This window comes from Sphaerodactylus townsendi, linkage group LG13 (assembly GCF_021028975.2).
Source record: "Sphaerodactylus townsendi isolate TG3544 linkage group LG13, MPM_Stown_v2.3, whole genome shotgun sequence".
Lineage (NCBI taxonomy): Eukaryota > Metazoa > Chordata > Lepidosauria > Squamata > Sphaerodactylidae > Sphaerodactylus > Sphaerodactylus townsendi.
The window spans coordinates 55,635,034-55,659,766 of NC_059437.1; the positions used below are offsets into that span (position 1 = coordinate 55,635,034).

The 24,733-nt window shown below is 50.2% G+C and overlaps 2 protein-coding genes and 1 non-coding gene across 5 annotated transcripts; 2 read left to right on the top strand and 1 right to left on the bottom strand.

Annotated features, from left to right (window-relative positions):
- Positions 1-560: 560 nt before the first annotated feature.
- DENR (density regulated re-initiation and release factor) lies at positions 561-8,090 on the bottom strand. The gene is made up of 7 exons (XM_048513876.1): positions 7,721-8,090; positions 6,129-6,243; positions 4,084-4,103; positions 3,292-3,376; positions 2,081-2,164; positions 1,666-1,877; positions 561-635 (listed from the first exon to the last, which is right to left on the bottom strand). The coding sequence occupies exons 2-7, from the start codon at positions 6,232-6,234 to the stop codon at positions 561-563; spliced, it is 582 nt and encodes a 193-aa protein (XP_048369833.1). The 5' UTR covers positions 6,235-6,243; positions 7,721-8,090.
- Positions 7,891-24,179, top strand: TRAFD1 (TRAF-type zinc finger domain containing 1). 3 transcript variants are annotated; one of them, XM_048514514.1, is made up of 13 exons: positions 7,891-7,951; positions 11,083-11,150; positions 12,772-12,842; positions 14,596-14,731; positions 14,833-14,886; positions 15,714-16,128; positions 17,545-17,802; positions 20,087-20,154; positions 20,879-21,106; positions 21,227-21,347; positions 21,756-22,086; positions 22,904-22,961; positions 23,382-24,179. In XM_048514514.1, the coding sequence occupies exons 3-13, from the start codon at positions 12,784-12,786 to the stop codon at positions 23,424-23,426; spliced, it is 1,773 nt and encodes a 590-aa protein (XP_048370471.1). In that variant the 5' UTR covers positions 7,891-7,951; positions 11,083-11,150; positions 12,772-12,783; the 3' UTR covers positions 23,427-24,179. The 3 variants fall into 3 exon arrangements, with proteins under 3 accessions (XP_048370471.1, XP_048370469.1, XP_048370470.1); XM_048514512.1 differs by lacking the exon at positions 7,891-7,951 and adding an exon at positions 9,227-9,563; XM_048514513.1 differs by lacking the exon at positions 7,891-7,951 and adding an exon at positions 9,736-9,888.
- On the top strand, positions 8,670-8,833 carry LOC125443173. Its single transcript, XR_007246078.1, has one exon. It is a non-coding gene; the product is annotated as a U1 spliceosomal RNA (small nuclear RNA).
- Positions 24,180-24,733: the final 554 nt, after the last annotated feature.

Here is a 24,733-nt window from a genome sequence, read left to right on the forward strand (position 1 = left end):
GACACTGGCATTTTCAGTTCAAAACATTCCAGACAGTGTGAGTACTTATTTGTCTAACAGTCTTATTCCGAGGCATTAGCCATTCAAAATAACATGCATGATAGGACTCTGCCAGATCCAAGCACATTTAGGATTACCACTTCTCTTCAAAACAGTTCCATGAATGTAATTTGTTGAGTCTTTTCCAAAATGACTTTGGAAAACAAAGACACAAAAATATATCACCTTATAAAACAAAGTACATCTCATTTTTTCTAACCTAACTTTTAAACTTAGCATCCCTTTGAGAGTGCATTCTTTATTCTTCCAAGGCAAAAACATCTCACTACAGGATGCTGCTGTGCCCATCCCCTTGGGGAAATGAATGACAGCAAAACACTCCACGTTCGTTCCTTTAACACACTCCATAATGAAGGTTAAAAAAGCAGAGTGGGTGGCATATTTTGGAATATCATGGAGCTGTTTCCTGTGTAGAGCAAGGTATCCAGGTCAGTTTATCTTGCAAGTTTCACTGTTGGGGATGGGAGGGGAGAGACGCACAAATTAACATAGCACATGTCTCACAGTACTACCCAGTACCGGCCCTTCACTTCTGAACACATGGAAGAGGCCAAGATCTGAAAAGTTTCATGCAACTGAAACACAAAGATGAGGCAACAACACATTCAAATGGAAGGAGAGCAAACATATATCCTGAAGCTAGGGGATAATTAATACTTAGATCTAGGAATCAGTCCTGGACCTGGGTCATGTGTGCGCACAGAGATATACAAATATGTTGCGGAGCCATCCTGAAAAACAGATTAGGTTTGCGGACTCCTAACTGCATGTAACAATGCTTGCAAGGATTGCAAAGGGGCCTTCAGTGCTCCTGTACCACAACATGGTGTGCAAAAGCAGAATGAGAGGGAAATCCAAAACCCATAATGGTTATGGGGGGACACACACATACTTCCACTCTTGGAATTTAGCTTCCACTTGACAATTATCTTCCCCATCTCAAATCAGCCAAAGTCACCCCGCTCACCCCCAATGCTTAACTCCACTAATGTCCAATCCATACATGTAACATATGTTTTTAAATTTAATAATTTAATAATAGTGTATAACCCCCACTGTCTCATACCTAATGCCAATAAAGGTTACTGTGACTGTGACACTAATATCCACAAGGGATCTAGCCTAACCACAATCAAACAAAATGCAAAGTTCACATCCCCAGACTTCCGAGGACAACAACCCTTTAATCCTCAATTAGGAAGAATAAGTTTTATGCCCCATGCCCTGTCTCAGCACCGAGAATTTTCCAAAGAGAATATGATGGGGTGAGGGGCTTAAAATCCAGAGAGACCCCCCCCCCCCATACACACCCTGCCCCAACTGCTAACAGGCCTGGATTTCTCCCCAGCTTGCAGTTGAACTGCATAAAAGTATCACCCCAAAAAGGCTAGCGGGGTTCTCCAACGCACAACCCACAAAAAAACCACGTGGGAGGAAAAACGACACCCCCCCCCCTCAAGTATTTCATTTGGGGCCCTCTGCACATGCACACACGCGCTCTCTCCAGCACAGGCAGCCCGTGGGGAAGTTGTGGGGGTGGGCACAGGGGCACCATTTTCTCTCCAGAAAACCTTCCTTCTGCTGATGGCACCTCATAGCACCTACTGACTTGGGGGGGAGGAGGGGGGGGAATGAATCTTCCCACTTCTCCCAGCCCTCATGCAGAGACTTGAGGAGTCTCCACCCTTGGGGCAAGGTCACGAATGTTGCAAGACCGCAGACTCTCGTGACGTATTTCTTTTTCGCCCGAGGGATTTTTGCTATCGTAACTTTTTGAGGCACGGTCTTCTTTTTCTGTTTTATCTGACCTCTTCCACCTGGGGAATGGGGCAAGGAAAGGTCGTGAAAATCACTGCAGAGGCTTCAGAGCCAAGACTGGGCTGAGACATCAGATCTTCACATGGTCTGCTGGCCTCTCCGCTCACCAGCCTGGCCAAAGAGGGCCGCCGTGAGCCAGGCTCTAAAGAGGCCCGTTATTTGCTGCGTTCAGCCTGCAAAGAATCAGCTATTTAGACCTTGCCTCTCTTTTGCTTTTTCTTCTCTTCCTCTTCTCCAGCTGTCCCTTGACCTTCTCCAGTCCCGGATTCTCGTTTAGGACAGTTCTCTAAAATGGAATAGAAAACAAGGTCAAATTTTATAAAATGGTTAATTCAGAACGAAACTAAGCGCATAGCGGGGTTTAGGCAAGGTGTTTGGGATTGCAGCACCCAGTGTTATTATAGCGATATTATCATGGCCAGATCTTGCAGCTAAATTGCACATTAGCACATTTATTTCCGAAACTGTTCTCACTGAGAAAGAAAGCAAAAGGGAAGGGGTGGAAAAGTAATACTGAGTTTGAATCCCTTCCTCACTGATGCAAATACCGCCGTGGACCTTCCTAGGATGCCTCTGCCTGCTGTGGCAAGAAGAACTAATACCTCTCGAGGGACATCATCATATGCCCCCATGGAACTATTCCCAAAGATTTGCCCTATTATGTCTGGTTCACACATGCAGCAGAACGAGGCAGCGGAATGGACGGTACCACTTTAGACTGCAGGGGATGGATTCCAGCTCTGACTGTTCCTTTGCTTTAAAAACTCTATGCAAGAAGAAAACTAGCACTGCAGGGAGAACAAGTTTCAATTTACACTACTGTCATGGAATGATGCTATCGCTACAGTAAAGGGAAGTCACATATGACTGTGAAAAGCATCTTTGCCTTTTGATCTCCTGGAGGGAGGACAGGAAGCCATACAAAGGTGCCAGGGTGAAACTTCAAAGGACTAAGTTACCTCGTGGCCTGAACAGAGTTTTCCTGAGAAGGGGAAAACAAAGGTTTTGGAATTCCATCTTGAGATGTGGACAGAGAAGCATCTCTGGGCCATGGGTTCCCGGAATGGGGACAAAGAACCAAAAGGAATGTAACCAGTTGAGCAACCTCTGTGCATTTAAGTTTTATTTCTTTGATTTCTGTTTTTCAATAAAAATCGTTGAGACCTCAGGTGGTTGGAGTTATTGGAGAAAAGAACCCAGTTTTTACTGAAACAAGCGTGGCTCTCCCAGGCTTGCTTTCGTGATAACTACTTTATATACAAACACCCAAAATTCAACCCTGATGCTATGAATGTCCACCACAAAATCCCCATTAATGTCAGTACAACAGGTTTAACAAGTCTCTGTTTGCTTTTGTACCCAACTCTCTAGGCCCAAAGTCTCCCAGAAACCCCACAAACAAGATCTCCTTACCTACAGTCAGTTTTGCAAACTCCTTTGGAAAATTCTTCTCTAGCCACTGTCTGCATTTTGCCACATCAGGCATGTATTCACAATACTGGAGGAGGAATGCAATTTGTGAGTTGAGAAGTCATACACACACACATTCACGACAAAGGAGTTTGTCTTTGCAAACGACGACTGTGGGAGAAGAACTAGCAAGGCACATGCATCTATCATACTTAATTTCCTGTGAAGTTACGGTGGGAGCAGGCAGCAAAACTTTGATGCTCTTTGGCTAGAACGGCACTCTCCTGCTCAACCTTACTCACTTTTTGGAGACCAGCTAAAATTGTCTGAGACTGCCAAGCCCAGTGCACTGCACTCAATTCCATGGATCAATGGTCTGACTTAATCTAAGGCAGCATCAATTACCTGCTACATAAATATTTATTTAAAACAAAGAAATCATCCTTAAAAAGAGCAGCCCACAGGGAGGAAAACTCACTCCGCCTCGGCAGACTAAAGACCTCCTGAACAGAACAGCCTCAATATATCCCCTTCTGGAGAAAGCTAATTATATGGGGCTCTCCGTGGTAAGGAGTTCAATGATTGAAGTGCCACCACAGAAAAGTCCCTCCTCCTTCCTGTTGCGTCATGCCACCTTGTGCCAGGCCTCCTTGGTCAATCTTGGGGCAAGGGAGCAATCTACAGAAGGAGGACCACAATCTGGTCCTGTCCCTGCACTCACATGTGAATCTCTGCTTCAGTGGGACATGAAATGGACACCAGCCATGAAAATAAGGCAATAAAAAGGTGACTCACCTCTGTTGGCAACGAGCAGACTGGGAAAGGAAAAAATAGAAAAAACTTTTTGATTGAGAATATCACATTTTCCCTATTTCCAGAGGGTAGCTGCGTAACACTGCAATCCTACGCAGAGTTCTGTCAGTCTAAGGCCCCTTCTGCACATGCAAAATAATGCATTTTCAAACCACTTTCACAACTGTGTGCAAGTGGATTTTGCCATTCCGCACAGCTTCAAAGAGCATTGAAAGCAGTTTGAAAGTGCATTATTCTGCATGTGCGGAATGAGCCTAAGTCTATTAAAATCAATGCACTGGGAGTGGAGGAACTCTGCAAAGGATTGTACTGCCAGCACGTTATTGGCAGACTGCAAGACAGTCCTGTGATACCTTAAAGCCAAACAGATGTATTACGCCAGAAACTCTGCATTACAGTAACTGTTGATTACATCCGTGTGACGTACATATTCAAATCTCCCAAACACACATATCGGAAGTGTTGAATCCTGTCATGAACTGAGTTTTACCCTGACTGGGCAGAAAGGCAGGATATAAACATTTGCAAGTCAATCAAATAAATAAATACATTTTACATAGAAAGCAAAATGACCCAAATTATCACTACCAACTCTTTATAAAACCACATTTTAACAACCAAAAAGGAGGGTAGAGTTGGGTGTGAATTCTACTCTTTTTCAAGTAAGTGTTTACAGCTGAGCTTCTCAAGATACCTACACTCAAGCACCTACACTGGGAACCTTCTGTTGGGCTTGCAAAACCATGTCATGTCAGGAAGCACCTCATTTATTTTTCTTCCTCCTTCCACTTACAATACCTAGTAAGAAGAAAACATACAGGGGAAATATCCTTTGTAGACAATAGAGGATACAGTCCACTATACAGCAATCATTACAGGAAAATTGGTATCATTTTTCAAAGGACTGCCTCTCCCCCTATCAACCAACTCACCAACTTCGGCCCCTGCTGTGTGGTTCCTGCCCACCATCTGCCCATCCTTGTCCCCTACTCCTGAAGATCATCAATCCCCACCTAAATCCTTGGCTTTCCCCCTCGCTACCCCTATGTAGCAAAATCATCTTCTAGAACAGTGATGGCAAACCTTTTTGAGACCAAGTGCCCAAATTGCAACCCAAACCCCACTCATTTATCGCAAAGTGCCAACTCAGCAATTTAACCTGAATGCTGAGGTTTTAGTTTAGTTTAGTTTAGTTCCTCCGCCCCACCTGCTCGAGAAGCAGCCAGCCTGCTGTACCCTCCAGCAAGTCCCGCGCACTGCTCTGTGCCTCTCTAGCATCTCTGCCTCCTCTGCGCCCCCCTCCCCCCCGGGCAGCAGCCACCCAGAGCACAGGCACCAGGCCTGCCAGCCAAGTCCTCCCTACTCACTGTGGTGCGTGCACATTGTGCTCAGTGGCCCAGGCCAGCCTAAATGTGTGTGTGGGGGGGGGGTGATTTTCCGCCCCACGCATGACAAACTCTGCGTGTGCGTGCCCACAGAGAGGGCTCCAAATGGCACCCGTGCCATACGTTCGCCATCACTGTTCTAGAATCAGTCCAGAAGGCACCTACACTGGTAACCATCTGCTGGGCTTGCAAAACCATGTAATTTCTACAGGCTTTCCTCCAGAAGGGCACATGACGACATGCCCGATTCAGGGCAACATGCCCAATGCCATCAGGTGCAAACGCCCGCCTGCCTCAAACCCCTGGATTCAACACCGCAATTCCGCCCATTTTAGTTTCAGCCCGCCGTCCGTATCGGTTATGCTCAATAAGCTTGGAAAGATGGGAGATAATTTCAACAATACAAAATAAACATTCTTTATGGCACATTGAGGCTGCGGCATTTGAGCCGGCAAGTCCTACGACGGGAATATGGTATTGACAAATCGTGGACCATTTCCCCTTTTCCGCAAACATCCAAGAGGAGTCCCACAGGGAGATCTTTCACTGTCTGTTCTGGGCTGTTATGGTGAATGAAATTATTACTATCATAACCGTCATCACCCAAACATGCCCCTCCTCCACCACCCTTTCAGCACTTGCCTCCACAATACAGAACTCGCAGGGGGTAGTTAGCATCTGCCCTGGTGTTGCACCTTTGGTCTCCTTTGCAGTTAAGGACGACAGGCTCCATGGTGTCTGTGGCCATCACACAAGCCTAGGAAAACCCAAGCAGAGAACGTCAGCATCAGCAGGGAGTCTAGGAATCGGTATTCATCTCGGCAGGCCTCTGTTCCCCAAACCAAAAAGTGAGGTGAGAGAAATTAAAGAACAGAAACAGGCAGACAAAAATTCACTCAACTAGTAACAGCAGAACTCAACATAGCACAATGATAAAACTACTAGCATTGCCAAAAATGTAGATACAACGATAACAAATCGAAACACATGTCCATACATTAATTGCACATAGCCACAACCAAGCACTTTTAAAAATATTAGAAATCCCAGTGCTTGAAATGAGCTGGAGCATATTTAGAACATTAGAACATAAGAACAAGCCAGCTGGATCAGACCAGAGTCCATCTAGTCCAGCTCTCTGCTACTCGCAGTGGCCCACCAGGTGCCTTTGGGAGCTCACGTGCAGGAGATGAAAGCAATGGCCTTCTGCTGCTGCTGCTGCTACTCCCGACCACCTGGTCGGCTAAAACATTTGCAATCTCGGATCAAGGAGGATCAAGATTGGGAGCCATAGATCGACTTCTCCTCCATAAATCTGTCCAAGCCCCTTTTAAAGCTATCCAGGTTAGTGGCCATCACCACCTCCCGGGGCAGCATATTCCAAACACCCATCACATGTTGCGTGAAGAAGTGTTTCCTTTTATTAATCCTCTCTCTTTATTTGTTCATAGTCCATAGACTCCATACAATTTTAAAAACAGATAACAGTTAAACAAGTGATATTATAATTGCGTGGAATTTAAGACAGTGTAAAACAGTGCTATTTGATGCAAAATTATGGCTTCATTATCTTAGCCGATTTTATTAGTCCTAATTCTTCCCCCGCAGCATTTTCAATGGATGCCCCCTGGTTCAAGTATTGTGGGAAAGAGAGAAAAAAAAATCTCTCTGTCAACATTTTCTACCCCATGCATAATTGTATAGACTTCAATCATATCCCCCCTCAGCCGTCTCCTCTCCAAACTAAAGAGTCCCAAACGCTGCAGCCTCTCCTCATAAGGAAGGTGCTCCAATCCTTCAATCATCCTCGTTGCCCTTCTCTGCACTTTTTCTATCTCTTCAATATCCTTTTTGAGATGTGGCTACTACATCCAATCCCATTCATTGCTGTGAATTCTGCAGAATGGAGGGCCAGGAGCACACCAAACGTGCAAGAAGGTGCCCCAGACGCACGCACCAGCCCCTTGTCCCAGGTTCTAGAGTTCCCGACGTGACTCAGGGGGGATAACACGCATTATAATACCAGACAGTCCATAGCAAACCTAGCAAGACAAGCAGTAAAAACGCTGACAACTACGACCATCCGGCACTATGCAAGTGACCTGCGTCCTTAGGGCGAGCGAGCGACCGAACAGCACTCCTCACAGCGATGCGCAGAGAGTTGTGAGCGCTGCAGGTTTGCAAGTTTCTACTACAAGTAATTTCAATGTAAATAATTTAAAGTTGCCCCAAACCTTATTACAGTGAAAGAAGAGGGCGAGTCACACTCCGCGCTGCGATTTGGCCCTGGGCGCTCGCCGTCCCTGCGGAAGAGCCGCGCACGGGATGAGCCAGAGAGGAAACCACGGAGAGGAGGGGAAAGGAGAGGGCCTACGGGAGCGCCGTTGGGCCAAAATAGTGGCGATGGCTGATTCCCGAGCGCGGGGAAGACCCACCTGGTGATGGGGTCAGCGGGGAGCTGGAAGGTGAATTGGGGAGCCCCGGGCTGAGCTGGCAGGTGGTGCAGGTGCGCACGTGGCTCTTCTGCCAGGGACCTCTTGTGTTGCAAGCCGTCTTGCCTGCTGCTAGGGGTGGAAAGGTGGCGTGGAAACCTTCAAAAGCCAGGGGTGCCCAACTCTGGCCCTCCAGATGTTCGGGCTATGCAGGTAGGGACATCTAGAGGGCCAGAGTTGGATCATTATAGCAGCTCTCCCGGAACTGCCCCCCCCCCGCCCACCAGCGACAATGCATCCACCTCTGGTGTTTCAGATGTTCATGGACTACAATTCCCATCAGCCCCAATTGGCCATGCTAACAGGGGCTGATGGGAATTGTAGTCCATGAACATCTGAAGCATCAGAGTTGGACACCCCTGATCCACCCGGATGCATTGAGGCCCTAGCCCTGCTTTCCCAGAGTTCCAAGGGAAAGGCGAGTGAAGCAGTGGTCTGCCAATTGCTTCAGAAGGAAGCAGTGAGAGGTGGGCGGGTATGCAAATGAGTGTAGGCTCAGAGCATTGTGGGACCAAAAAGAAGATCAGATCGGGGTTCCCCTTGCCCCCCCAGGACGTATCCTGCAGTTTGGAGCAGCACAGCATTACTGAGCTGCTGGACGGAGGGGATGGGAAAGGGGGGGCTTGTGGCCACCGTGAGCTGGGTGTCAGGGCCCAGGAGAGGCGAGGGGGGGCGGGTTCCCTCCCAACTCATACTTACCTGGCAGGGGAGACACCATGATCACGAAGGTGGTTTTCCCAGGGTGAGGCTCATCCATTGCACTGCGGGTGTGCTGACCCCTGCGATTTCCCCAAATGCGGGAAACTCGACTGCATAATTTGTGGTAGTGGGGGACTGCGTTCGCGCTTTCCCCTGATCCTCCTGGTTCAAAGACAGAAACTTCTACTCCATATTTGTTCTGATTTTATCCTTGCGTCTGTTCGTATTGGGTGGGTTTGTGCCTGATTCAGCCAACCCAGGTCATGTTGGCCCTTTATCTTTTCCTGGCGTTATTTTTCCAGTGATTCTTCTTGCGGTCTGATAATGTGGCTACAGGACAATAGCCTCAGTCTAACCGTTTTAGCTTCAGAGAGTTCATAGAGTTGGAAGGGACCCCAAAGGCCATCCAGTCCAACCATCTGCTCTGCAGGAAAACACCATCAAAGCGCTGCCCAGGCGGCCTCTGTTAAAAGACCACCGAAGGGGGCGGCTCCACAGTGCATTGAATGAATGAATAAAGCCTTTTCCCGCCACCCTCATTCAGGAAAGAGCCCCCCCCACGCCCTCCCTCGCAGGAAGGCGTGGCCCAAAGGAGGGGGCGTGGCACGTCCCCGATTACGTCCTCCGCTGCAGCCAATCAACGCGTTCCGCTATTGCGGCTGTCAGGAAAAAGAGAGCGAAGGAGCGAGAGGGAAAGTGGGAGGTTCTTCGTGAGACGGGCATGCTTCTGGGCCAATCGCGAGGAGGCTCGTGCGAGTTGACACAGCCACTGGCCAACGAGCGCCGGCGAGAGGCTAACGGGAGGCGGCAGCTGTCTCATGGGCCGGTGGAGGCGGATTAGGAAGCGCGGAGCGTCTGAGGAAGCGGCGGCGACTTCGTACCGCGGGTGAGAGTGGAGCGGGGCGACCACCCCCGGGCGTCGTTCAGGCGGCGGCGGAGCACAGGACCGGGTCTGCGGGGGGCGGGGTTTCAGGAGGGTCTCCCCTGGGCGGGGGGCGGCGGCGGGGGCTGTGGGAAGCCCCCTCTGGAGAACGGCTGCCGTGGTGGACCCCGTTCCCGGGGAGGTTGCTAATAGGCCCAAATGGGGCCTGGAGGTCTTCCGGAGTCAGACCTGGTCTCCAGGGGGCCGAGCTGGGACCCCCTCCCCGGAGGAAATGGCCGCCCTAGGAGAGGGCAGGCAGGCAGGCTCTGTGGTATACCATCGAGACCAGGTCAGATTCACGCACACGCTCACAGGCACCGCCTCTAGGCATGCCCCACAAAAGTCTTTGAGCGTCTCTTGGGCGGGTGGTGGTGGTGAGGGGGTCTTCCACCAATCAGGCAAGTCTGGGCTCATGATCCTTTCCCCACCTGGCTTCTGAACAGGTGATGTGGGGGGGGGGGGCTGTCTTTGGCCTGGCTCTTCCCCTCCCTCCCACCCCTTCCTAACCAAGCAGGGGGTACCTGACTGATTCTTGGCCTGAGTGGGTGGTAAGAGTGGGTGGTAACTGTTTTTTTCAAATGGCGAACCATTTATCTGCATCCAATTTCATCCTGCCCTTTTCCCCTGGTGGCCTGGAGTGCGTGGCTCCCTCTCTCCCTGTTTTATCCTCACAATCACCCTGTGAGGAGGGCCAGGTGGAGGAAGCGTGCCTGGCTCAGGGACACCAGCAAGCTTCCAGGGTGCGTGGGTGGGCAGGGGGCTTGAACGTGACCTCCTCAGAGTCTGGTCGGTCAGCTCTCCGTTTTTGAAGCTGTTGAGGGCAGCTGCCTCTCATGGGGACGCAGGGGCTGCTGATGTTTGGGGTGCCCCAAAGCGCCATGTGTTGGGCCACGTGTCCTCAACTCTGCCAAGATATTTTATATGGCGCTCCTGAGAACCCAGAGAGCCTCAGAGGCGCATTGTGGGCCAAAGAATCCTCCAGGCCTCTTTGACTTGTGTCCCGAACTGCCTTGAAGGCTGCCGAATGACTCACCTGCATCGCATCCGTTGGGGGCTGGCGTGGTGTTCTGTGGCTTCCTCTTTCCCAGGTCTTGTGGTTGTGGGCTTATGTTTGGCGCTCATTCCCTACTGGAGGTCCCCAGCCCAAAGGAAATCTTGAGTGGTGTCACCCAGGCCTGGTCAAATTCTCTGCCACCTGAGACCTGGGCCCTGTGGGACTTGGCAGAGTTCTACAGGGCCTACAAGGCAGAGATGTTCCCCCAGGCCTATCTAGGGGGTCTTGCCTTTTTGCCCCGCCTCCCCTCTCCCTTCTCTTCCCCTCTGAAATGACCGTGACCCTTCAGCATCTTCTGCACACTCCATTCTGCAAGAAATACAATCCCCTGCTTTAAGAACTCTTGAGATACTTTCTTGCTTTTCCAGTCAATTTGCTTGATGTTTATGAAAGAGCCCCACAGTTACAATTTGTTCATTCTTCATGTAGACTAACCGGAGACCAGATTGGACGACTTTGCCAGAAGTGCTGTGAAGTTTTTTTCTGGTGATTTTTAGGTAAGTTGTTGAAAGATTTCCTTGTAAAAGATTGTGGGTTTTGAAACATGTGTGGTGCTGTCAGACATCTGCTGTGTTTTTTATTGTGTGGCCAAGAGAGAACTAATCAGGAATCCTCCCCCCCCCATACACACCCCGCCCAGCATGAGTGCAAAGGCAGAAAGACCATGAACTGAAGGAGTGGGGGGCGGGGGGGGGGGGAATGCCACAGATTCCTCGCTGTTCCATTCTAGAAGCCTCATGACAATGCCCTGCATGGGCCTGTGTGTAAAAACACACAGAGACTGAGAACAATGGTGGTGTGTTTAGAATGTGTGCATGTGAGCCATAAACCTCTGAGCTGTGGTGGATCTCTCAGACACATCAGCCTTCCTAGTCTTCGATCAGATGTCATGCCCTGAGCTGGCTGTTCCAGGTTAGCCTGAATCTCCTCAAGCCAAGCAGGGTCGTTCCTGGTTAGTATTCTTGTATTTGGATTTATACCCCGCCCTATTCCTGCAGGGCTGAGTGCGGCTAACAACATAGCGAAACAATATACATTAAAACAGGGTAAATATGAATGGAATACATGAAACTAAAAAACAAGAAACAAATACAGATGGTGACTTAAACACATCAAGCCTAACAATTTGCCAGTAACAATAACAGCAGTGTTACATATCAATGCTAACATGTACATATCACTACTATGGAGGGAAGGCAGTCTGAAGTATACTATTACAAAATAATCCAATCCAAGCGAATCCAGGACGAGTTCCCAGGTATGTCCTTGTTTGCGTGGATCCAATGTCCACTTCTTCCAACACGTGTGTCTCGCCGTGTCCGTTTCTAATAGTACTTGGATGGCAGACCACTGAGGAACTCCAGGGTGGCTACGCAACGGCAGGCAATGGCAAACCACCTCCATGCGTCTCCCTTTAAATCTATCCCCCCCCAATCCACACAAAATTTAGGCAAATAAAGCAATGCTGTTTTTCAGTGTTGTTTAAAGGGGGCCCATGAGGCTTCCAACCCCTCCCCCTTCAAAATGTATTTGATTCCAGTGGAGGGGGCATGCGGTAGCCTTGTCATGGTATCCCAGGGTACCATGGAACCCTGGTTGGGAATCACTGGGCTGGTCTGACCTCATCCCATCTCAGAAGTTAAGCAGGGACAGTCAGCAATTGGGTGGGAGCCCACCCAGGACGTCCAGGGTCGCTATGCAAATGCAGAAGCAGGCAGGAGCCAACCACCCTGCAAGGTCTCTTGCCTTGAAACCCCACAGGGGCCCCTTCCACACACACAGAACAATGCACTTTCAATCCACTTTTGCAGCTGGATTTTATTGTGCGGAATAGCAAAACCCACTTGCAAACCATTGTGAAAGTGGATTGAAAGTGCATTGTTCTGCGCGTGCGGAAGGGGCCAGGGTCTCCGTAAGTCAGTTATGGCCTGGCGGCACTTTCCGCAGCTGAATAGATTTCCTTGGAATGACGCCAGCAGCATTGAAATGCGGCTGATCTTGACGATAAGAACAGGGAGGCAGAGAACATGAGTAGGAGAAGAATATGAGTCAGCAGGACGGGGGGGGGGAAGGAAAACAGAAAGTTACCTTTTTTTCCCGCTCTCTTTCTCCTCCCAGTTCCTGGATCAAATGGTCGTGATGGCTGCAGTGGCAGAAGAGGAAAGCGAAACCCAGCTGTGCAGCAACTGGTAAGACGACTTCAGTGGCGCTCTGGAGGGCGTGGCTTGTTCACTGCCTGTGCCGGCTCTCCGTCGGACTAGGTCTCATAGTTGGCTCTTAGAGTTCCGTTCCTTGTTTTGTTTTGAGAATCCCTCTCTCCATGGAGATGATGCTGAGGACAATTTCAAATGCACGCCCTTCTCAGTTGCCTGGCGTGATTCATTTCGTTTTAAGTTCTGCTTGTTGACCAGGGGTTCCAAAGGTGCTCTTGACATTCCAAGAATATGAATATATTAGTGCAACACCGTACAGTTTAATGTGCGCCCCGCCCTGAGCCCTGCGGGGAAAGGGCTGGATATAAATAAAATAAATAAAATAAAAGTACTTGTGTCAGGAAAGCGTGGGATAGAGCCAAATAAAATGAAATAAGTGTGCCCGTTTGGAGGTGAGTGGGGTAGGGTGAAAACTGGAATTCATTTCTTTTAATTCCCCACTTTTAAAACCTTGCTGTGGCAGAGGAGCAGGGTCAGTCCGCCTGATTTACAAGCAGGTATGTAAAAGTATCTTTGACAGTATACCTGTGCAGGCTTGTTTGTGGGAGCATGAGCTTCATTTGCCAGAGAGAGCGCCTGCCTGCCTCTTATCCCTGTCAGATGACCCTTTTCCCATTCACTGTTCACTTTGAATGAGTCCTTAAGTGTGTTAAGAAGGTGAACCCGAACAAGAGAGGACAGGCTGTATTTGAACAAAAGGGAGCGAGGCTCAGAGCAGAGCAGTTTTTCAACTAGCTTTTGGGGGAAAGCCAAGAGGACTTTCAGAGCCTTAGATCTGGGATGACACATCCCAAAGGAATGGTGTACTGAATTCTTAGGGCAGTATTGGTGGGAGTGCATTAGAAGTGGAGAATGAGGCAAGGCCAGTACAGGAAGGCCAAGAGACGCGCAGGCCCTTGAAGAGGGAAATGAGGCACAGGTACCTGAATGCAAATGCTAGAGGTCACCCAGCTGACACGGTTTGGAGTGCACAAGCTAATCTGGTTCCCCAGATAAGCCTCCACAGCTCAAGTGGCAGAGTGGGGAATCAAACCCGGTTCTCCAGATTAGAGTGCACCACACTGGCAGAAAGCAGAAAATGTGATTCAGGTTTGCTTCAGTTATCTTACTTTGACTGGGGAAATGCACCCTCAGGCTTTCCATGCACTGTAAATGACTGTGAGCTGGAGCGGCTGGTGTACTCAATTCTGGAAGCTGGAAGTGCAACAGGACTGGTCTTGGTTCTGACCGAGGCTGTAGACCTGGTACCAGATGTCGCTACGGTTTCATCCCTGGGAACTGGGACCATAGTGCTCCTGCTACTACTACTTAGTTCAACATTCATGACAACTTATTTCTGTAGGGGGGGCAGAGCAGTTATGTAAGGAAAAGGAGCAGATTGATACACAAAGGAATCCTGAGAAGGAAATGCATCTTTTAGTGTGGATTCCTGCCATGACTCACTAATTGGTCATGGCTGATGATTATGTAAAAGACTGTACTTGACTTGGAGTTACAGACAGACGTTATCTAAAAATAAGCCTTGTACATACATTTCTAAAATAGTAACAAGGTTAAGGGAGTCATCGTAAACTGGTCGACGTGAAAGTAACTCTCCTGTTACTCACTGGGGCTTATTCCCAGGGAAATGCCGTTAGTGCCCAGAAGTTTGATTCCAATACATTGTTCCAAAGCCATTCTGTTGTTGCTTCCTGGGTGACCTGCCTGAATGCCCTCTCTCTCATCCCAGCAAAAAGGATATTCCTGTGGCAAACTTCACCATCCACGAGATCCACTGCAGCAGGAACATCGGGGTTTGCAGTTTCTGCCAGGAGTCCGTCCCCAAGTCAGAAATGGAAAACCACATGGAACTGGAGCACACTCAGGTGACTGAGCAGCATCACACACCCCACACCCCGCCCCGCTCTAATTTGGCTCCTCCCTGGGAGGGGGCTTTCATCCTGATGTTTACCTTTTCCCATTGCAGATCACCTGTAAATGCAGCATGAAAATGGAAAGAGGCAACTTATTGGAACATGAGGTTAGCAGGCTGAGCCTTGGGAGCCCTTGTTTCTTGTGGGCTGAGTTCCAACTGAACGACCACGGGCCCGGCTGCTGTGGCTGGCCTCCAGGTTTTTGTGTGCTAGAGGAGAGCAGAGTGTTTCAGCCTGAGTGACCAGGGCAGGCGACTTGGGGCACATCTCAAAACGGGCTGGTAACCTATTTGCAGAAGCAGACCCATGTCGGTTGGTTGTAGCAAAATTAAACGAAAGTCCAGGGGCACCACAAAGGCTAACAGCATTTGTTTCCATATGCGTTAGAACTTAGAACTCCTTTCTTCAGTTGCACGGGCGAGTGCTCTGAGTCATAAAAGCTGATACTGAAATAAATGTTAGTCCTTTTGTTGGCATACTTGCTTGGCTGGAATTTTTTAAAAAATTGTAGATGGGGGAACTTTGACAAAGGGCTTTTTCGTCTATAGCTTTTTAGCATGTAAATGGAAATAGTAGACTCTCTGAGCGGGTTCAGATGTCCAAGGGAGGTGGCAAAGGATTTCTGCACGGGGGTGTTGCTGCCCAGGGGTCCAGTTGCAGCTCATAAGACTCCTCTCTTTTGAAATGCCTGGCAGACTGTGTTCTTGTGCCGCTTGCGTGAACACAGCCCTCGCTGCAGGCAGCTAGACCAGATGGTGTCCTAACCTGACTCTTGGTAAATCGCCCGTCTGTGGCTTTGAACTGGACTTGCCAGAGCTCGAACCGAGGACCCTTGCCTTAGCACTGAGCCACAGCACTTTGCAAAGTGCCTTTGTTTGCCTTCATCTTGGCACGATGCTTTGCAGCTGTGGACCTCTTGGTTTTCTCCTCCTAGGCCTCAGCTTGCCCTTTGCGCCCTGTTGCCTGCCAGCACTGTGACCTGGAGCTCGCGTTTCACAAGCTGCAGGACCACATGGACTACTGCGGCACCCGGACGGAGGAGTGCAGCAGATGCAGCCGCAATGTGATGCTGAAAGACCTGGAGGAGCATCTTGAGGACTGTGGGAAGAAGGCCGAAGAAAGCCGAGTCGGCCAGCCGCAGCCCTGCGTGAACTCTGAGGCATCTCTACGAAATATCCAGACGATCAGAAACATCCTCCATTCGGACGGCTCCCCGGGGCCCCCACCCGGGGTGAACAGGCTTTACAACTGTCTTTCTGGCCAGAAGCTGCCCAGGAACCATCCCAGGAGGAATGTAGATCCGTTGCAGCCAGATGGAAACCAGGGGGATGGCATCAAAAGAGAATCGGGTGACTAAAAAAATTGATTTAACATCTTAGGTGTTTTTAGTGTTCAAAGTTGGCTGCCCTGAACCTCTTCTGTGCTGCCTGTCCTGGTTATACAAAATGTCTGGCTTTTATTCCCACCCACCCCCACCCCTCCCCGCCAAAGAAAAAAGTGTGTAAACACTGGCTTTTAGGCTGCTAGTTTATCCCTGGGCTAAGCCAACACCTGGGGTTTTGTTCTCCTTTCCAGTGGTTTCATTTTAGTGTGGGGGGGTTTACGCATTAATACCTCTCTTCTTGAGTTGACTCCTGTGCTAAGGGAGAAGGGAACCGGGCACCTTGTCAGCAGCCGCCTGTTTTTCAAAACCAAAGTACTTAATTGCTGAAGTAGATGACTACTGTTGGCAGAGGTTAGCTTAAGACTGCCCCAGGGATTAAGTTCAAAAGTACGACTGCTTCTGTCTAATGCAGACCTGGGCATTATATCCGCCGGATGACCCTGACTGGCCCGCATAGAAGGAACAGATCGCAACTGCATGGGTTTCCGCGCGGGACTACGTTTCCCAGGGTATTGTGCGGCAAGATTTGGAACGCTCCGATAAATACACCCATGGGCAATGGAGCGGTTAGGGTTTCTCCCTGCCTCTCCCAGCGAGCAACCCTTTAAGCAGCGCGGAGCGGAGGTTGCAGCTCCCCGCCAGTTTTAGGCAAGGCGCCCATAGGCAGGGGGTGGGATTGCAAAAGAGGGAGGGAAGAGACTTCCACTCACTGGAGCTGGCAAGCTGCGGTAGTGCAGGAGGAGGAGGACGACGAGCTGGTGAGGAGGTGGAGGTGGCGGACTACCGGGAAGAGCCCCTACGGCTGGCTGGCTTGGCTAGCCCAGGCGCTCACAGCGGCGAGTCCCGGCGGTGAGAGGCAAGAGCCTGGGACGCGCCAGCAAAGATACCCCAAAGTCCAACTCAGTACTACCAATTGTATTCAGTTGAACTTCATGGAATACATTATGCAAATCCATGACTACTACTTGTGTATCAGTAGGAGAAATCTCGGTAATATAAGCATGACTGTTGGGTTACTGATTAAAGTCAGGCACAGTCAAATGTTAGTGCAGGCAGTCCTTTCTCTGAGAAAAAAATAACAGTCCTATTGGACAAAATGCAGATAGGTTTAATGGCGAGGTGAGTAAAATTGTTGATTACATTGATGTGATAAAATCACACAAATGCTGAGCTCCTCAAAACATGTTAAAAGGTTGCCTGCCCATTGTAACAGCCAAGGGACTGATAATTACATTGATGCTATGTCAGGCCAGTCTTGAAGCTAGGAATATAACATTCTGCAGCGGCCCTCCACTATATTTTCTGTTTCTTATGCGGCCCCATGGAAAAAATAATTGGCCACCCCTGGTCTAATGGGTGGTTATGATTCTTCCCCCTGAAGGTCGCCTGGAGAAGACAGACAACACCTTGGCCTTTGGTGGCGGAGAACCCGACTGCCACTTGGATTACCTCTTGGCTCTCAGTTTGCAGCAGGACAACTTCCAACAGGAACACAGCCCAGCCAAACTCCAGAGGGACTTCTGGAAGAGTATCTGCCCCGCAAGAACTAGCCCCACCGGCAATTCCCTGGAGGCTAATCACTTCAGTAACTTCTCTCAAGACTTCCTGGGGTCTGTGAACTCTTCCAACAACTCAAAAGGTAAGCGTGGCTTGCGGCACACAGAATTTTGTCCTGGCTGCTGGTTGTGGAATGCTCGAGCAAGCACTGCGAACACTTGGCAGAATTCACGATGGAAGACTTGCAAAAGTTGTAACTTCAGTGGGGGAGAGAACAAGTGGAGCTGGGTGGAGAAAACTGGAACCAGATTCAGAAACAGTCTACATTTCAGTGATAAGCGTTGGGAGGAAGCGGGGAAATGAGCATTGGAGGCTGGTGTGGTTTTAGTTCCGCCACAAGCCCAGACAGAGGGGTGGAGTTGAGCACAGAAATGCCCGTGTGGCATGGGTTCTGTGGAAACAGTATCTCATATGCTGTTGGATTGTCCTTTTTATGAGATAGGTAGGAAGAAGCACATAATCCCCTTCCTGCATGGAAGTGAAGACATTACAGATAAACAGAAGGTTATATATCTTTTAAACAGCCACAACGACGAGCTGTTGGAAGCGGTGGCTAAATTTTTAAATGGTGTTATTTTAACTCGTCAGAAGTTGTAAAGGCTGTTATTACCTTGCAATGTTAATGTTAAACTATTTATATGCCATTAAAGGTATTTGAAATCAAAAAAGAGTTGAGCACAGGGGCAGGATTTCAGAATTCATTCAAGCTGGTCTTCTAACAGTGGCAGTTTGGGGGATCTCAGGATTCCCGTGTCACATGTAGTGCCCTTGCTGGGACTCCCTCCCCATGTGGCATGAAGTGTCTCTCACAGCTATCTCTGAGGCACAGGACATATCTGTCCGGCAGCAACTCATGTCACAATGGGACTCAAGTGAGGGAACGTGGTGGGACTAAACTATTTGGCAGAGGAAGGGAAAAGTTGGCTGGTGTTCCCCAGCGAGCTTCTGATCACGGGGCGAGTGCTTACAGTTGAGACCACACAGCTGTAAAGAAGACACACTCATGAAGGGATGCGGAGAGTGCTGTCCTGCTTGATTTCCCACCCCCCGCCCCCTTCTCATTTTCTGGGGATGGCACAAGATTGCCTTGTGCTGCAGAGTCAGTTTTCTTCTGCAGCTGCTTGGACAGGAGCTTCAAAGTGATGGCCCCAAACTCCTTGCTTCCAGAACTTTGCCAGCCAGCCCTCAGCCACTCACCATCTGCTGGGCCTTGAATCATCCACTGCAAAATGGGAAGAAGCGCAACCTGCCTCCCAGAGAGTTAGCTTTAGAGTATGTGCACTAACGCAGTCTGTGATGCTCTGAATATGGCTCTAGGAGGAGGGAGCCACGTAGCGCTACTGAATTTGAATCCGGCAGGACCTCAGAGACCCGTAAGGTTTTCCGGTTGGAATCTTTCAAGTGTCAGAGCTTCCTGTGTTAGACCTGGCGCAGCATCGGATGGAGGCAGCTTTGACTCTCAGAAGCTTATACCCAGAAAGTCCTGTTGGTCTCTAAGGTCTTGTTACGAGGGCTGGATATAACATAAATGTGACTTGGTTGGACCAAGCCCTTAGTGCGGGATGTGGCTGTCTCAGCTAGAGAGCTCTCGGCAGGCTCCCCAGCCCTGATTGGCACTTAGGGCAGTGGTGGCAAACCTATGGCACGGGTGCCAGAGGTGGCACTCAGAGCCCTCTCTGTGGGTATGCACAAACAGAGTGCCCCCCTGCACATCTAGGCTGGCCTGGGCTGCTGGGAAAACTAAGACTTAGTTTTGGAGAAGTAGCGTAGGTAACCCTGTTAAGCGCTGTTAAACCCCACTGATTTTTATGTGAAGAACTAAAGCATGATTCTTTACCTGGGAGTAAGCTCGGTTGCTGGCAATGGGGCTTGCTTCTGAGTAAATCCTCCTAGGGTCATGATTCACCCATTGGAAGAGTTGCATGTAGCCTTAAAAGCAAAACCACCAAGCTTGCTCCCGAGTAACGCACACCTCGGAGCCAACCATTTTTTCTAAACTAAAACCTCTGTATTCAGGTTAAAATGCTGTGTTGGCACTTTGCGATAAATAAGTGAGTTTTGGGTTGCAATTTGGGCACTCTGTCTCGAAAAGGTTCGCCGTCACTGACTTAGAGGGCCTCAGGCCAGCTGAGGAGCAAGTGGCGATTTCCTCAGGCAGCTCACAGGCCTGATAAGCCATCTCAAAGGGCTAAATCCACCCCCACCCCCCATGGTTGACATCCCTGCTCTAAGATATTCCTGGGCTCAGATCTAGTGCTCTGAATGTCCGTGTGTGATGGGGATGATAGGGGATCCAAAGGATAAGGCTGCTTGCTGGGTGCTGTGGGGTGCATGTGTGGACAACCCTTCTTTTCTTCACCTTGCAGGGCCGACTTTGCTACCCTGTGAATTCTGTGAGGAGCTGTACCCGGAGGAAGATCTAATCCTTCATCAGGTTAGTATTTCCATCTCTGTTCAAGGTTCTGGGTGCTGCAGCTGCCTCTCCTTGTATTGAATTGATGGTCGTAATCTAAGTGAAGTTGAGTGGGGGTGCGCAGCCAGAGAGGAACAGGGCCGGCCTCCTAGGACCAGGGGGAAAGCATCACTGTTAGCGGCAGATATCTGTGGGATGCAGTCCCGTATGGGGGAGATACAGGTATAATTTTGAGAATTCCTCCCCGGAGAGGGTCTTGCAGGGAGGTAAGATCTAGCACGGCTCAGAGCCCCCTTGGTGGTGGTGCCACAATAGTAACACATTTGCCAAGTCAGAAGTTCTTCGATGTCCCAAGCTTTCTGTTTTCAATTGGTGGTCGGTATAAACAAATGATCCCTCCTGTTCCTTGAGCCTCCTAGGAAAGGTGAGCAGGGAATATTTATGGAACTGGTGATTCAGAGCTGAAGTAGGAAATTGTCGGGGTGGGGGAAAGGGACACAAAGACAGATTCTAAATGTGTGCTTACTGCAGATGATACCGTATACCTGGAGAGGAGGAATGGGCTTTAAAAAATGCATAGTTCTTGTGGGCTTAGAAAAATGCCTGGAAAGGAACGTAGAGAAATGGCGTCCCTTCTCTCCCTACCCCTCTTCTTGCGTGGTTGGGGAGAGATGAAGCTGTTTCTTACTTGCTATGGGGGCCTTATAAGCCGGGCATTCATTGACACTTTCCCCCCACGTGACAGACGGGGTGCAGCCCGGCGAGTGCTTTGGCTTCCTTCAGCAAGAGGAGCTCCCTCCCCCCTCGGCCGGATCAGGATGAGCGTCTGACAGACTTGTGGGAGCAGCTGCAGAGGAATCAGTCCAGCGGCAGGGAAGCGTGCCCCCTGCAGCCTGACTCTGGGGGCAGCGTCATGATCCCCTGCGAGTTCTGCGGAGTCCAGCTGAAAGAAGAGGCCCTCTTCCACCATCAGGTACGGTGGCTGTCTCAGGCAGAGTCTAATGGGCCTTACAGGTCAGCCCCCTGTTCAGACTTGGCCTGTGTGCATCTCTGAGGAGGTCTCCAAACGTTTATCCTCCCGTCTTAACCACAGGACCGTTGTGACCTGCGTCCAGCCACAGGAAGATCCCTGTCACAACCACGGCCTCCAGCCATGGAAGACTTGGAGAGGACGGAGTTGCCGGACCTGCCCAAGAGAAGCGTCCATCATCAAGGTATGATGAGCAGTGGGTGGGTGAGGAGAGCAGCTCGCTTCGTTGGCTGAGACAGATGCCTCCTCCTTCAGAGAAGGGACATGCTTTGTTTGCAGAGACTGTTTGCTACAAGAAAATGGTAAAGGGCTGTTTGTGCTTTAGAGTGAGGTGCAGGGAGGAGCTGAAGTTTCTGGCTCGGTTTCCCTCCTTTCCTGGCGACACTTCATGGTGTTCCCGTTGCTTTGAAACAGAAGCCTGCAGCAGCTGGACTGTCCTTCCGGCCTCCGTCTCTTCCTGGTGTTGAGCTGCCGGCAAGGCTGGCCCCCTGGGGCAAAGCGGTCATCCTTTTTGCTGTGGGCTTCCAAGTACTGCTCAGTTCTCTGTTTTGCAAATGTGGCTTCAGGTGAAACTTCCTCCTTTCTGCCTTAGGGGACGTCTCACCTCGGTACCTGGAGGAGTTCCAGCAGCAGAGTCCTCCCCAGCCTGTACGAGGGAGACACTCTCGGGGTCACCCAGTGGCTGCCAGACGGGTCCAGCTGAATTCTCCCAGTAACAAGAGAGAGACTGAAATTGGCCCTTCGGAGCGAGGGAAGCTCAACGACCAGGGTGGAGGAGGCAAAGAAGAGAGAACGCAGCGTGGGGGCCAAAGGGACAGGATGGCAGAGCTCCGAGACCCTGCGCCAGTGAGGCGTTCCCCTCACAACTGTCCTCCCAGCAGTTACGTGCCAAGCTTCCCTGTTGCGGTTCCAACACGACCCAGGTAGCGTGCCCGGGGGAAGCGTTTGTGTGTGTGCTCTAGACTGGAAGCAGCTCAGGTTTCCGTTAGGGATAGACGGCACCCACCCACCCACCCGTTCCATATGTAGAAGCTGGCACTGGTCTGCAGTTGAGACTGACCAGTCTGCTTGGGCTTCCAATTGTCCACAGGAACTGTGGGTATTGTAGTTTTTCTCCTCCATTGAATCAGTAAAGGAGGATAGGAAAATTGCAATTTGGGAGAAGAGGAACATTTAGAGGGTTTCAGCCATGACAGAAGGGGGCTCTAGACCAGTGGTGGCGAACCTTTGGCACTCCAGATGTTATGGACTACAATTCCCATCAGCCCCTGCCAGCATGGCCAATTGGCCATGCTGGCAGGGGCTGATGGGAATTGTAGTCCATAACATCTGGAGTGCCAAAGGTTCGCCACCATGGCTCTAGGCGATCTGTGGTTTCCACCCCCCACTGCCCACTTGCGAAATTCTCTTTTTCCACACAGTTACCGTATTTCCCCGAATATAAGACAGTGTCTTATATTAATTTTTGCTCCCAAAAATGCGCTATGTCTTATTTTCAGGGGATGTCTTATTTTCCTGTGTTCTGTTCGTCGGGCATGCTTCCAAACAAAAACTTTGCTACGTCTTACTTTCGGGGGATGCCTTATATTTCGCACTTCAGCAAAACCTCTGCTATGTCTTATTTTTAGGGGATGTCTTATATTCGGGGAAACAGGGTACTCTGTCCGTGCCAAGTGCCGCTTTCAACTTGGAAGTGCTTTTTGGGTTCCACTCCTAACATTCCCTCTGTTTTGCTCTTAGTCTGAGAAGTGAAGGCAGCACAAGAGCCCCTGGACCTGGCCAGTACAGCCGCCGTACGGTAAGGGCCGTCCCTGGGCCTCGCTTGGCTTGGGGCAGGGCTGCCACAGGCCCCGCCTCTCCCACAGAAGCACATGGGGTGACCTTGGGCCCACCACATACTGGCCCACCTCTTGGGATGATTGTGAAAACACGAAGGAGAACCATGTTCAGAGTGCTTGGAGCCCCATCTGGGGAGAAAAGTGGGCGAGAGATACAGAGTCTGTATATTAAGCACCTGAGCAAACATACATGGTTCTGGAGAATGTCTAAATTTGGAGCAGAGATTACCAGACTTGGTTTGAAAGCGTTCTAAAAATCCTAGTCATTTCACAGCCTCTTGAGATGCGAGCCTCCCCCTGCGCCCCCCTCCCCCCCCGCCAAACACCTTGGGAGGAGGAGGAGGAGGCCGTGCTTTACTTTTTGTTGTTCTTTCTCACAGGCCAAACCGTGGCAGACTGAACCCGCCTACCCTGACGAAGAATAGGAAGGTGTCGCTGGACTAATTTTTTTGGTGGGGGGAGGGGCAGGTGTTCACCTGCATTTCTTCTAGCACAAAAGATTTTTGTGACTGTACCGGTCTTAATGTAGGCAGTTACATAGCTGCAGGGCAGAGATGTGGCAGCTGGAAACATCAACTCCCGTTCACGTTATGTTTTTCGATGTGCAGTGTGTTCACGTGCTCGGCTGCGGCAGGGTAGGCAGACCATCCCAGCTTCCTTGCTTAACGAAAGCACAGCTTTGGGGGCTGGCTGGTGGGCGGTTTGCATGGGAGCACTTGGCTCTCAGGTCCCTTGGTGGGTTTTGGCATCCGCCGTTCACAGAGCCAAGAAGCTGATGAGCCAGTTGGTACCCCTTGGGCAGCTTGAGACTGGGTTGGAAAGCAGAGGACCCCCCCCCCCAAGGGAGGTTGGAGGGTGCGCTGCTGTAGCTTGGAGCCTACCTTGCACTCCGTTGGGGAGAGGAGTTTCTCCTCTTGCCCTCAGCAAATTGGGCTGAGTCCCTAAGCAAGTCTGTGCATCCAACCAAGAAGAGAGAAACATGGGGAAAAGCCATACTCCAAGGTGCGGGGTGGGGGTGGAGCTGTTCGTCTTTAATACCATAAGTGCCCAGTCAAAAATCCTAAGAATTGAGACATGCTTTGATAGGTCGACTCGTTCTCTTCCCTCCTGTGCTGACTGTTCTGTAGTAGAGAATGTCCATTTTAAAATTCTTGTAATAAAAATTTGTATTTACCAGGTTTGTGCTTCCCATTTCTTTTCACAGCTGCTAATACGGGAAGCCCCCACATTATACAGCAGAGGCTGCCTGGCTGACTCTACTGGCTTGATGGGTGGGAGAGGAATCTTTTGTCAGAGGTCTCACCCAGCTGAGGTGCTAGGGCCCAACATGGGCGGTTGTGGCACTCGCAACCGAGATGGGTTATTATGTGGATACTTGCTCACCTTTCCTAGAAGGCTCAAGGCACAGAACGATCATTTGTTTATACCAACCACTGTCTGAAAACAGAGAGTTTGGGACATTGAAGGGCTTCCTTAGGCCTGGGCCCTCGGCCTTTGTGCCCTAGGAGCAGCAGTGGCGTAGGAGGTTAAGAGCGCGTGTATCTAATCTGGAGGAACCGGGTTTGATTCCCAGCTCTGCCGCCTGAGCTGTGGAGGCTTCTCTGGGGAATTCAGATTAGCCTGTACACTCCCACACACGCCAGCTGGGTGACCTTGGGTTAGTCACAGCTTCTCAGAGCTCTCTCAGCCCCACCTACCTCACAGGGTGTTTGCTGGGGGGGGGGAGGGCAAG

What these genes read in the sequence shown, in the direction of transcription:
- DENR (XM_048513876.1), bottom strand. Translation starts at nt 6,234, where the DNA reads ATGGCCACAGACACCATGGAGCCTGTCGTCCTTAACTGCAAAGGAGAC. An exon ending in GCGAGTTCTGTATTGTGGAG is followed by an intron (nt 4,104 to 6,128) that starts GCAAGTGCTGAA and finishes TTCCTTTCCCAG; the next exon opens with TCTGCTCGTTGCCAACAGAG. An exon ending in TCTGCTCGTTGCCAACAGAG is followed by an intron (nt 3,377 to 4,083) that starts GTGAGTCACCTT and finishes TTCCTCCTCCAG; the next exon opens with TATTGTGAATACATGCCTGA.
- TRAFD1 (XM_048514514.1), top strand. Translation starts at nt 12,784, where the DNA reads ATGGTCGTGATGGCTGCAGTGGCAGAAGAGGAAAGCGAAACCCAGCTG. An exon ending in ACCCAGCTGTGCAGCAACTG is followed by an intron (nt 12,843 to 14,595) that starts GTAAGACGACTT and finishes CTCTCATCCCAG; the next exon opens with CAAAAAGGATATTCCTGTGG. An exon ending in AAGATCTAATCCTTCATCAG is followed by an intron (nt 20,155 to 20,878) that starts GTTAGTATTTCC and finishes CCCACGTGACAG; the next exon opens with ACGGGGTGCAGCCCGGCGAG.